Genomic DNA, 13,258 nt, shown 5'->3' on the forward strand with positions numbered 1-13,258 from the left:
AGAGGTGGATGAACGCAGTGCCCTTGTTTGGGTGTAGGGCCTGATCAGAGCCTGGAGGTACTGAGGTGCCGTTCCCCTCACAGCTCCGTAGGCAAGCACCATGGTCTTGTAGCGGATGCGAGCTTCAACTGGAAGCCAGTGAATACCCTCATGTACCCACCTATATATCAGGTATTGGGGACATGCATTGGCTACAGTCAACTGGAAATTAAGTAGGCATAGATTTGATCTGACATGAACAAATATCAGGTTAGATACTATAGAACCATATTACACATAAGCCCAAAATATACATTTGAACAAAAGTGAAATAAAGTAGTAGGTCAACATGATATGAGACAACAAATGTGGCAATAGGGAGGACCTGGGGCCAGTGAGCTACGATTTTGTTGAATTATAAGGATTTTCATTGGAGGGGGTGGAGTGCTGCAGTGTTCTCTGTATATTGTGAGCAGTTCAATGCACTATTCTCAGAGCCAGGTAGAATATAGACAAAATAGGGCATGGTGGACCTGGGCGGACCGGCCCCTGAACAGATAGGTTTAACACATAGGAGTGTTTACAAGTTCGCCAGTTTGCGTTCTAGACAAGCGCTAGAGGGAGCTGTCGCTAATGACACCGGGTCAACCAGGATGCAACGCATTTGATGACGTACCCTTACGTATTCATTCGCGTTTCCAACATGACTCAAAATGGCGGTGCACTTCTCCACTAAAAGGCTATTCAGGGACTGAACGAAAACAACAAAATCACACGAAGTCTTTGTGAGACATCTGTTAAGGTTTGCTTTTCAACGAATAATATCTCATATTAAATTTGTGTGGTCAATTATTTCAGCATGCTAATTAGAAGGGGTTCCGGTGACTAAGTTATGCTACTAACGTTAGCCGTCTTCTCGCTATGTTAGCTAGTAAACCTAAACCCCCGCCAGGCTAACGAGACTAGCGACTCTACTGGCTGTTAATCATGTTGCTTTGTATGTCTTGCTTGCTAGTTATTGCCTAAACCAAGTTATAATCGTACTACGTTACTAGCTATAATCAAATGATTAGCGGCACGACATCAAACTAACCTATTCTTTAAGTTAACTTTTAACTAGGTAACCGTTAGCTAGTTAAGTTCCATAACTTGATTTTAGAACTGTTGCCAGCTGTTCGCTAGCTCGTTAGCACCAACACTAACCTGAAAGCGACCCGCATTGTCTGCTTTGTTAATATGTTTATGCAGCAATTACCTAATATTACTAATGGAAAGATGAGATAATGGTTGAAGTCCAGACGACTGGCGGAAGGTTTGCTGCATTGTCTCATTCACTACTGAGTGAACAGAGAGATGGCTGGATACGTTTTTTCATCATGAAGTCAGTTACAGATGTTTAGCTAGTTAGCGTAATGCTTTGTTCAGCAGACCCTGCCCACATAGGTAGGTGTCCACAGTCAACCTACGGCGTATCTGTTTGGGGGAGTAGTTTAAATGACTGGAAGACAGCGTATGAGGTCCAGCCCTAGGCTAGGGAGGAAAACACATTTGAACTTGAACCATCATGCTTCCATTGAACATGTAACGTTAATGCGATTAACAGTGGCATCTAGATAAGCTTCTTTGTTAAAGTGTGTTAGTGGTTGCTAATTATAAATGGGCTAAATGGATGATTGGTTGTTGAACATGGGCATTCCCCGTTGCCCAATGTTTCAGTCTCTTATTATGGTAGTGGTTTGATTGTGTAACAGGTTTCAGCCATTTTGGACCATAGAGAATAATTCCCAGATGACAAGCTTCAGGCCTTGGTTGTAATTGTGGCACACACCACACGCACCTGCATGGGGAGGATGGAGAGCGATTGCAGGATCCCCATGTCGTGCTTGAGGCCCAGAATCCTGGCCTTGCATGCACTCTTCTGGGTTTTGGTGTCTCTCAGGTGAGTGTGCTGGTGTCATCCTTCTTGCTGATAAGCCTTTATGCTCGACATTGCTTCAGAGCTTAACCCTCATTACTGTCTCTTTCAGAGTGTTTGGTGCAGCTCTGCTGAGTGAGGAGAAGACCACAGGTGCTATACTTTTTTTATCAGTATTTGATAAGAATGAGTTGGAGAACATGAGTACAGGATTGATGTGGTGCTGCAAACATAAATGCCAGTGACTGCTCATACATCGTTTGTAGAGCAAGTTAGCAACACAGTTCACAGAGAAGCACATGTTTGTGTGTGGGGCTGATAGAAGCTCCAGTTTACTTCACTCGTGTCAATGGTATAAACAAAAGTGTCACTGGTCATGTCATTCACCATAATTTCTGTCAAAACTATTCCCAGTCCTTTTCAGACACTGATTCGAGGCATTGTGTTTCGCCTGTCTTTTAGTGGCCAGGCCGGTAACCACCCCCTGTTGGCAGATGGAGGAGTTTGTGGTTGCGGTGGAATGCTCCCGGTGCAACACTTTCCAGTCGGTGAGATCTCTCTCTTTGTCATCTCCCTCCCCACACTTCTCCTTACATTTCCTTTCTTCCGCCAATAGTTATCTGGTTAATAGACAGTTTATTATTGGGAGATGTGAATATCTCTCTAAACATGAATGCAGTATATTCAATGTATGCTATTAATGTAGTCGTGTTTTATGCTACCTCACAGTCCATGGTTGCTTATGACAGTGGACTTCAAGCTGCAACAAGCCCTTTTAACTGTAAGCTATAGAGAATACTGGGATACTCTTATCTGATTTTAAAGTAGGCAGGTTTAAGCTAGCCCAGTGAAAGAGAAAAAAGGTCTGTTATTATAACCTGGTTTAGGACACTTCCAAGCTAAACACAAACCCTCTCTCCAACTTTTCTGTTGGGCTTGTATATCCAGTGTAGACCCATTGAATTCCCTTGCACCTTCCACCAACATGTTACTGTCATGAAAACATTGTTTTCTGTATCTGATACATCATTTTCGACCGTTTGTAGACTAGACGCCCTTAACCATCCTGTCCTCCCTCTAGAAGTCGTGGGCAGCATGTATTCAGACGGGATACGTGGAGAGGATCAACTGCACCAAGTCTAATAAAGATGAGTACAAGAGGTGAGTCCCCACCCCTACAACTTCTATTTCCATTTCGTTGTGATCTTGTGATGCCGAGCTGTCTCTTGATTTCACAGGTTGAACCTAGATCTTGTGTGAATTGGATGTCATTAACCAGACTTTAGATAAGTTATCTTAAGAAAACACTATGAAGTGCTTTTTCATAACAGATTACAGGAGACAAACTCAAATGTTAGACTGCTGCACAGACTGATTTTTAAGGTTGAATAAAGATTTTTGCGATTTGCTTTTACACATGATAATAACGATTCTGTCAAGCTTTCCATCATGTATACGCTTGTTTCCCTTCTGCTCGTAGCTGCCGCTCTACCCTGATGGAGGAATACCTTTTCTGGAAGTTTGAAGGAGCCACGTTGGGCCTCACCATACTGTTTGCGCTCATAGTGGTCGCTAGGCAACGTTCGCTGGACCGGCTTGCCTCCGAGAAAGTCCGCAGACAGATCGAGTCTATCTAGCGCAGTACACCAGTGAGTGAAGAGAAGAGTGAAGAGACTAGTAGAACTCACCATGGTGGCTCATCTCAACATTTCAAACAGTTAAGAATTACCACAGCCGCTCCATTTCAACAGCATGGGGGTCTGGCTAACGTAACGTTCAATGGGCCAGACTTACTAGAAAACGGTTTCACCTTTTTGGGGGGGGGTTGAAGAAATTAGGCCTGACAGTAACGAGCTTATAAAAACAAGATTGACAGTGAAACTCCAGCTCTAATTTTAACCCGCCAAAGCACAAATGGTGAACAGTGTCTGGCGTTTTGTCAATGGAATGAGTAACTCTAAAGGGAATGGCTCTTCTGAGCAGGCAACTTGCAGTACTTTGATCTGGACAAAGTGATGAACGGGAACTGACTGCATTCTAAGTAGCAGACAACTGATGGATTAGTTCAAGCCACATACATTTCTTTGACATCTTTTTGGGTGGGTGGGTGTGGGGGGGGGGGTTATGAAGTGGACTGAAACCTGTGAATATACAGAATTGTCTGACAAATGCCAGAGATGTTTCTGGCACATGTTTCTGTTCTCTGAGAGAACCAATAATCTCATCTAGTGTCAAATGCCCTGTCTGACTTGGAAACATGGCCTAATAACTAGGTCTGTGACTCAAGTGGATCTAGAATCTGTCTTATAGGGGGATGAGTGTTGCAGTGTTACTGTGTACTGTTGTATGAGTTTCATGCTGCAGTGCTGTTTTTCACCTCCATGGGATTCATATTTCCAAGATTCAGTATTGGTGTTCTGCCAAAAGTCTATAATCACTAGGTTGTGAAAGGTGAAATCCTGTGTGTTTGGAGATTCCAGGCATGGTTCTAAACACAAACACTGACATTTGACAACTTTTTCACACGAGTATAGCATTATCCAATACACACAAACAACACACTGCACATATTTCTTTCTGTTTTCATTCATTTAAAAACTTAGTTGCATTTCCACTGATGGAGATTCACTTTTTTCGACTCCCCTAGTATGCTCCTAGTAACATTGGTCTCTGAGCTCAGTGATTGCCAGTATTTTCATGATTTTATCATGGTTTTACATTTCAACTGTAAATAATGTATTTTTAGGAATTGTAACATGTGTTTTCCAGCCTCAGCAGCTCACAAAGAGTTGAGAATTCTGCAAGAATAAATGGAAAATCGGACAACAGTTAATATGTGTTTTTGTTGTAATTAAATAGGGTAACACTTCACACCCAGCGACATGACACGATCATAACAGTTGATATTATCTGTTATATGGTCATAACACTGTCCTGACGCATACATTTACGCCTGTTGTGACATATTGCATGGCTGGGTATGACACGTGTCAACCCACATTTATTCAAATGTTTTTCTTTCCCCGCCAAGAATTTATTTCGTTTGTTTCTTAAGTCCTTTGTTTTCGTTGTAATGAATTCTTTAGTCGTGTTTTTTTTTCTCCATTTGAAATCACTTGCAGATAATACACTTTATGACACTGTCTTGAAGCAATATGACCATCCTGTGTGACTTGACTAAAAGTATAAAGTAAAAGCTATACATCAGATTCCTCATATTACGCTAATGGCACAATCCCTCCCTTTTTTTTCCCCCTTTACGGACAGACAGGCACATTTCAACACCCATTTACGAATGTAGTATTTGTGTTTCGTGAGTCCGCCAGATCAGAGGCTGTAGGTATGTCTTATATTGATAGGTGTGTGTGAATTGGATCATAAGTCTCTCCTGCCTGAGCATTCAAAATGTAATGACTACTTTTTGGTGTCAGGTAAAATGTATGGGAGTAAACAAGTACATATTTTCTTTAGGAATGTAGTGGAGTGAAAGTAGAACTAGTAATTTACAGACCCCCCCGCCCCCAAAAACAGATACTTACGTGATACTTAAGTAAAAATACTTTAAAGTTCTTACCACCACTGTAAGCCAGATGGGCCTCTCACGTACATTCCCTTATGTCAATCATCAGTCCAAAAAAAAGTGTCTTGTCCTGCTCCTGATATCTGCTCCTGCATTCATCCCTGATATCTGCTCCTGCATTCATCCCAGCATCAGCAACAGAGCATTGGGTAGATGCATGTCTGACATCAATGTGTGCGCAATTACAATGATGATTTAATATGGTAAATTTCAGAAAATGTTCAAAACATACTGTTGACAAGTAGGCTATGGTGTAATGGTATGTTTTGTGGGTTTTGAAACTTATGTAGGTGTCATAACCAGCCATAAAGTAACTACCGTGGTAGTTTTTTTTTGTGTGGGATTTGACACTTATGTTGGTGTCATAACCAGTCATAAAGTAATGCAATATGTCACAACAGGACCAAAAAGGTCTCATGACAGTTTTATGACCCTATTATGACAGGCTGTTATGGCATGGTTATGTGTAATGATGCATGGTAAGTGTTACCTTCAATAAGCAAACTTTTCAGGGATGTAAGATACAAGTTGAACATAAAATATGAAAAAGAAGATTCCCAGAGTGAACTTGGACTTGTATTTGTGTCAAAAGACACAATTTGTGATGTACTGGGAAAGTGTTCCTTGTATTTTTATCTTGAAAATGTGCATTTATTTAATTGTCAAAACAGTTTGACAGGGGACAAACAGCACAACAGACAAAGGCAATCTAGATTGAACTCTACAGACTCCTCAGAAAGAAGTATTTACACTTTGATGCTCTTGGACAGCGGCAAATATGGCCATGTTGAGCTCCATCTTTGACCGAACAGTACTTGCCCACGTTGGAATTGCACTGAAAGAAAAGTACATGACAAAATTGATTCCATTGTTGATTTGTGTGTGCTAGATTGCACCGATGCCAAACAAGGGTACTGTGTAGTTGGTGGGGGTTTCCAATGAACCACGAGATGTCGCACTGCTACCACAATCAAACTGAAGGCTAACAAGAGTAACTTGGGGCCCTACTCAATCAAAGCTGGTAGTCCTAACTGGGTTTTGATTGGGCCCGTGGTTTATAAAATACTAAAATTAGAAAAAGGGTCAACTACTAAAAATAAGTTGTCCAACTGCATTTTTGACAAATCAGCTCAACAGAAAAGCAGATCTAGGAATCATTAAAAAATGGTGGTTAGTTACAGCCAATAATGTACCAGAATTGTGATTCTCCTTCTGCGTAGACGTTGACATACTCCCGGAAGGCGGTTGAACTTGTTTCTCAAAACTGAGGAAGATATTTCCCTCTGAAGCTGTCCCCTATCATGGACAGGGACACCCAACTAGAATAGAAGAGTGAAAATGACTTGGCTATATTGGGGCCGAGACCAAAGGCCTAATCATCATAGTTCATAGTATCATTAAACAATTATGTTCACTAGACGGAAGTGATTCATATAATAAAGTTAGCCTTATATTAAATGACTATGCTGTTTAAATCATAGCCAGGATATCTAACCAAACTCACCTGTTTATGCTTGCGTGAGTCTCGTGTTTCCAACGACGGAACGTCCGGTAATCTTGCCTCTACTCCGACAGACAGAAAGTGCACACATAGAACACAACACATCAGCAGAAACAGCAGAGTGAAATTCGTCATAGCGTGATTTCCACTAAATTGTCAGACAGTGGCACTGCTGATCTGTACGCATCAGAATGAGTGGCGGAGTGATTCACTACGCGCGAGAGCTCTCCAAGGTGCTGAGCGCATTTCAGCTCAACCAATTTGACTCCGATGTCCACAAACAATATTTTGTCTCGACGTCAATAGCAGACGCTATTGCCGAACCTCTTTAACAAGCACACTGCCCAGTGTGCGCAAACACTCTCCTAGATGCACGGTAATCTTTCCTTTTCTAAACGGGTTTAATGATCACATGACCTCCGTTGCAAATTACACTTTGACAGGTTGACACAAGCTGTAGGCCTTGGCGTTTAGCTCAAATGAACCAACCACGGTGTAGACTATATCCACAAGACAGAGCAAACATGGCCTATTAGCCTATCACACAATTTCCTTTAGTTAATCTACAGCGCCTTCATGTACATGTCTGATCATTTTCATAAAGGTCCAATACAGCCGTTTTTATCTCAAAACCAAACCATTTCTGGGTAACAACCTTATTAGCCAGGTCTCCCCTCCAATTGGCAAAGATTCAATATTCTTGCGAATGTTTAAAACATCTGCATAAAACAATATGTGCATTTTCCCAAGTGTTTCCATTAAATTGACTTGTTGCGGATATAAGCTTTATGATATAGTGTACATGAAGATACGTTGCAGTTAAATTCCCATTGCATTGTCAACTCTACTGATGGTTTTGGCACCAAAAAAATGTGGCATTATATAGTGAATGTGCCCACTCTGGTCTTGGCATGTGCGCTCTAGCCAACAGATTGCAGATACAATGCGGGTATAACCTGTTACATAATGAGATTAAATATCGGGGGTCTTATAATTTGTCAAATGGCAGCCAAACAACGATCATTATGTGACCAGAAGAAGGAGCATCAAGCTCATCACCATGCACTTTCATCAAACTCGGAAGTTCATTATCATTTATTTAATTTGTAGCCTAAAAAACTACATGCTTTTCTGAGTCATAGTGGGAGGGACCACACACCATATCATCGGAGAGAGACTCCTCCAAGTTTACTTCGATATTTACAGTTAAATGGCGCTGACAGAGATGGTCGCCTCACTTCGGAATATTAGGAAACTATGCAGTATTTAGTTTTTTTATGTATTATTTCTAACATTGTTACCCCAGGAAATCTTAAGTCTTATTATATACAACCAGGAAGAACTATTTGATATAAGAACAATGCCAATTTACCAACATTACGACTAGGAATACGACTTTCCCAAAGCGGATCCTCTGTTCAGACCACCGCCCAGGACAATGGATCTAATTCCAGTAGTCGACCCAAAACAACGACGCTGCAGAAGGGGCAGTCGAAGCGGCCACCTGGCCAGGCTCCGTAGGCCTGCACATCGCCCACCGCTCCGAGTATGCTACTAGCCAATGTCCAGTCTCTTGACAAGGTAGACGAAATTCGAGCAAGGGTTGCCTTCCAGAGAGACATCAGAGATTTTAACATTCTCTCTTTCACTGAAACATGGCTCTCGGGATATGTTGTCAGAATCGGGCTTCTCCATGCATCGCACCGACAGACATAAACATCTCTCTGGGAGGAGGAAGGGCGGGGGTGTATGCTTTACGATTAACGACTCATTGTGTAATCATAACAACATACAGGAACTCAAATCCTTCTGCTCACCCGATCTAGAATTCCTTACAATCAAATGCCGGCCATTTGACCTACCAAGAGAATTCTCGTCAGTTATAGTCACAGCTGGGTACATTCCCCCTCAAGCAGACACCAAGATGGCCATCAAGGAACTTCACTAGACTATTTGCAAACTGGAAACCATACTTCCTGAGGCTGCATTTATTGTAACTGGAGATTTTAACAAAGCAAATGTGAGAATAAGGCTACGTAAATTCGACCAGCATATTGATTGCACTATGCGCATGCGCAATACCCTCGACCACTGCTACTCTAACTTCCCTGATGCATGCAAGGACCTCCCCCACCCTCCCTTCTGCAAACCTGACCACGATGCCATCTTGCTCCTTCCGTCTAAAAGAAAGAAACTCAAACAGAATGTACCAGTGACGAGAACCATTCAACTCTGGTCCGACCAATCGGGAGCCACGCTTCAAGATTGTTTTGATCACACGGACTGGAATATGTTCCGGTCAGCCTCTGAGAACAACATCGACCAATGTGCTGACTCGGTGACTGCGTTTATAAAGAATTTAATTGGAGATGTTGTACCCACTGTGACTATTAAAACCTACCCTAACCAGACACCGTGGATGGATGGCGGCATTTGCGCAAAACTGAAAGCTCGATCCACCGCATTTAACCATGGAAAGAGGTCTGGGAATATGTCTGAATATAAACAGTGTAGTTATTCCCTCCACAAGGCAATCAAACAAGCAAAATGCCAGTACAGGGACAAGGTGGAGTCGCATTTCAACGGCTCAGACACGAGACGTATGTGGCAGGGTTTACGGGAAATCACGGACTACAAAAATAAATCCAGCCACGTAACGGACACCGACATCTCGCTTCCAGACAAACTAAACAACTTCTTTGCCCGCTTTGAGGATAATACAGCGCCACCATCGCGGCCTGCTAACAAGGACTGTACTCTCCCCTCCTTCTCCGTGGCTGACATGAGTAAAACATTTAAACGTGTTAACCCCCGCAAGGCTGCTGGCCCAGACGGCATCCCTAGCCGCGTCCTCAGCGCATGCTCAGACCAGCTGGCTGGTGTGTTTACAAACATATTCAATCATTCCCTATCTCAGTCTGTTGTCCCCACATGCTTCAATATGGCTACCATTGTTCCTGTACCCATGAAGGCAAAGATAACTGAACTAAATGACTACCACCCTGTTGCACTCACATCTGTCATCATGAAGTGCTTTGGGAGACTAGTCAAGGATCATATCACCTCCACCTTACCGGCCACCTTAGACCCACTTCAGATTGCATACCGCCCAAACAGGTTTACAGACGACGCTATCGCCATCACACTGCCCTATCCCATCTGGACAAGAGGAATACCTATGTAAGAAGGCTGTTAATTGATGACAGCTCAGCATTCAACACCATAGTACCCTCCAAGCTCATCATCAAGCTGGAGACCCTGGGTCTCAACATGCCCTGTTCAACTGGGTCCTGGACTTTCTGACGGGCTTCCCCCAGGTGGTGAAGGTAGGAAACAACATCTCCACCTCGCTGACCCTCAACACTGGGGCCTCACAAGGGTGCGTGCTCAGCCCCCTCCTGTACTCCCTGTTCACCCATGACTGTGTGGCCATGCACGCCTCCAACTCAAATCATCAAGTTTGGAGACGACACAACAATAGTGGGCTTGATTACCAACAACGACGAGACAACCTACAGGGAGGAGATGAGGGCACTCGGAGTGTGGTGTCAGGAAAACAACCCCTCACTCAACGTCAACAAAATAAAGGAGATGGTCGTGGACTTCAGAAAACAGCAGAGGGAGCAGCCCCCTATCCACATCGAATGGACAGCAGTGGAGAAGGTGGAAAGTTTTAAGTTCCTCAGCATACACATCACGTAGAAACTGAAATGGTCCACCCACCTGAGAAGGAGCTGCGAAGGAGCAGCAGTGCCTCTTCAACATCAGGAGGCTGAAGAAATTTGGCTTGTCACCAAAAACCCTGACAGACTTTTACAGATGCACAATCGAGAGCATACTGCCGGGCTGTGTCACAGCCTGGTACGGCAACTGCACCGCCCTCAATCGCAAGGCTCTCCAATGGGTGATGCTGTCTGCACAACACATCACCGGGGGCAAACTACCTGCCCCCCATGACACCTACAACACCCATTGTCACAGGAAGGCAAAAAAGATCAAGGACATCAAACACCCGAGCCACTGCCTATTCACACAGCTACCATCCAGAAGAGGAGGTCAGTACAGGTGCATCAAAGCTTGGACCGAGAGACTGAAAAACAGCTTCTATCTCAAGGTCATCAGACTGCTAAACAGCAATCCCTAACTCAGAGAGGCTGCTGCCTACATTGAGACCCAATCACTGGCCACTTTAATAAATTGATCACTAGTCACTTAATACAATGACACTTGAAATAATGCCACTTTAATAAAGTGTACATATCTTACATTACTCATATCACATGTACAGTATATACTGTATTTTATACCATCTATTGCACCTTGCCTATGCCGCTCGGCCATTGCTCATCCATATACTTACATGTACATATTCTCATTTTAGCCCTTTAGATTTGTGTGTATTAGGTACAGTGCCTTGCGAAAGTATTCGGCCCCCTTGAACTTTGCGACCTTTTGCCACATTTCAGGCTTCAAACATAAAGATATAAAACTGTATTTTTTTGTGAAGAATCAACAACAAGTGGGACACAATCATGAAGTGGAACGACATTTATTGGATATTTCAAACTTTTTTAACAAATCAAAAACTGAAAAATTGGGCGTGCAAAATTATTCAGCCCCTTTACTTTCAGTGCAGCAACCTCTCTCCAGAAGTTCAGTGAGGATCTCTGAATGATCCAATGTTGACCTAAATGACGAATGATGATAAATACAATCCACCTGTGTGTAATCAAGTCTCTGTATAAATGCACCTGCACTGTGATAGTCTCAGAGGTCCGTTAAAAGCGCAGAGAGCATCATGAAGAACAAGGAACACACCAGGCAGGTCCAAGATACTGTTGTGAAGAAGTTTAAAGCCGAATTTGAATACAAAAAGATTTCCCAAGCTTTAAACATCCCAAGGAGCACTGTGCTTGCGATAATATTGAAATGGAAGGAGTATCAGACCACTGCAAATCTACCAAGACCTGGCCGTCCCTCAGAGAGATCAGAGATGCAGCCAAGGGGCCCATGATCACTCTGGATGAACTGCAGAGATCTACAGCTGAGGTGGGAGACTCTGTCCATAGGACAACAATCAGTTGTATATTGCACAAATCTGGCCTTTATGGAAGAGTGGCAAGAAGAAAGCCATTTCTTAAAGATATCCATAAAAAGTGTCGTTTTAAAGTTTGCCACAAGCCACCTGGGAGACACACCAAACATGTGGAAGAAGGTGCTCTGGTCAGATGAAACCAAAATTGAACTTTTTTGGCAACAATGCAAAACGTTATGTTTGGCGTAAAAGCAACACAGCTCATCACCCTGAACACAACATCCCCACTGTCAAACATGGTGGTGGCAGCATCATGGTTTGGGCCTGCTTTTCTTCAGCAGGGCCAGGGAAGATGGTTAAAATTGATGGGAAGATGGATGGAGCCAAATACAGGACCATTCTGGAAGAAAACCTGATGGAGTCTGCAAAAGACCTGAGACTGGGACAGAGATTTGTCTTCCAACAAGACAATGATCCAAAACATAAAGCAAAATCTACAATGGAATGGTTTAAAAATAAACATATCCAGGTGTTAGAATGGCCAAGTCAATGTCCAGACCTGAATCCAATCGAGAATCTGTGGAAAGAACTGAAAACTGCTGTTCACAAATGCTCTCCATCCAACCTCACTGAGCTCGAGCTGTTTTGCAAGGAGGAATGGGAAAAAATGTCAGTCTCTCGATGTGCAAAACTGATAGAGACATACCCCAAGCGACTTACAGCTGTAATCGCAGCAAAAGGTGGCGCTACAAAGTATTAACTTAAGGGGCTGAATAATTTTGCACGCCGAATTTCTCCGTTTTTGATTTGTTTAAAAAGTTTGAAATATCCAATAAATGTCGTTCCACTTCATGATTGTGTCCCACTTGTTGTTGATTCTTCACAAAAAAAAAAAAAAAAAAAATGTGGCAAAAGGTCGCAAAGTTCAAGGGGGCCGAATACTTTCGCAAGGCACTGTAGATGTTGGGGAATTGTTAGATTACTTGTTAGAAATTACTGCACTGTCGGAACTAGAAGCACAAGCATTTCGCTACACTTGCATTAACACCTGCTAACTATGTGTATGTGACTAATACAATTTGTTTTGATTTATTATATCAATATTTGCGCATAAAGGTGTTTCCACTGCTATTTCTCTACATTTTACTGACACAAAAAGATCTTACCTTGTCTAGCATATTTTGTTTTGTCTACAGTTGGACAGTTTACAGACAAATTAGCTTTTTCTGTCAGACCTGTCGTAAAACA

General features: G+C 42.7%; 2 protein-coding genes across 3 annotated transcripts; one reads left to right on the forward strand and one right to left on the reverse strand.

Annotated features, from left to right (window-relative positions):
• Positions 1-613: 613 nt before the first annotated feature.
• On the forward strand, positions 614-4,727 carry LOC118398125 (protein JTB-like). 2 transcript variants are annotated; one of them, XM_035793169.2, is made up of 6 exons: positions 614-781; positions 1,731-1,918; positions 2,007-2,047; positions 2,357-2,442; positions 2,976-3,055; positions 3,375-4,727. In XM_035793169.2, the coding sequence occupies exons 2-6, from the start codon at positions 1,821-1,823 to the stop codon at positions 3,529-3,531; spliced, it is 462 nt and encodes a 153-aa protein (XP_035649062.1). In that variant the 5' UTR covers positions 614-781; positions 1,731-1,820; the 3' UTR covers positions 3,532-4,727. The 2 variants fall into 2 exon arrangements, with proteins under 2 accessions (XP_035649062.1, XP_035649061.1); XM_035793168.2 differs by having other exon boundaries at positions 2,979-3,055.
• A 696-nt stretch (positions 4,728-5,423) lies between these two features.
• si:ch211-191i18.4 (uncharacterized protein LOC799350 homolog) lies at positions 5,424-7,360 on the reverse strand. Its single transcript, XM_035792636.2, has 3 exons — positions 6,979-7,360; positions 6,668-6,793; positions 5,424-6,309 (listed from the first exon to the last, which is right to left on the reverse strand). The coding sequence occupies exons 1-3, from the start codon at positions 7,108-7,110 to the stop codon at positions 6,196-6,198; spliced, it is 372 nt and encodes a 123-aa protein (XP_035648529.1). The 5' UTR covers positions 7,111-7,360; the 3' UTR covers positions 5,424-6,195.
• Positions 7,361-13,258: the final 5,898 nt, after the last annotated feature.

This window comes from Oncorhynchus keta, chromosome 19, assembly GCF_023373465.1.
Source record: "Oncorhynchus keta strain PuntledgeMale-10-30-2019 chromosome 19, Oket_V2, whole genome shotgun sequence".
NCBI lineage: Eukaryota > Metazoa > Chordata > Actinopteri > Salmoniformes > Salmonidae > Oncorhynchus > Oncorhynchus keta.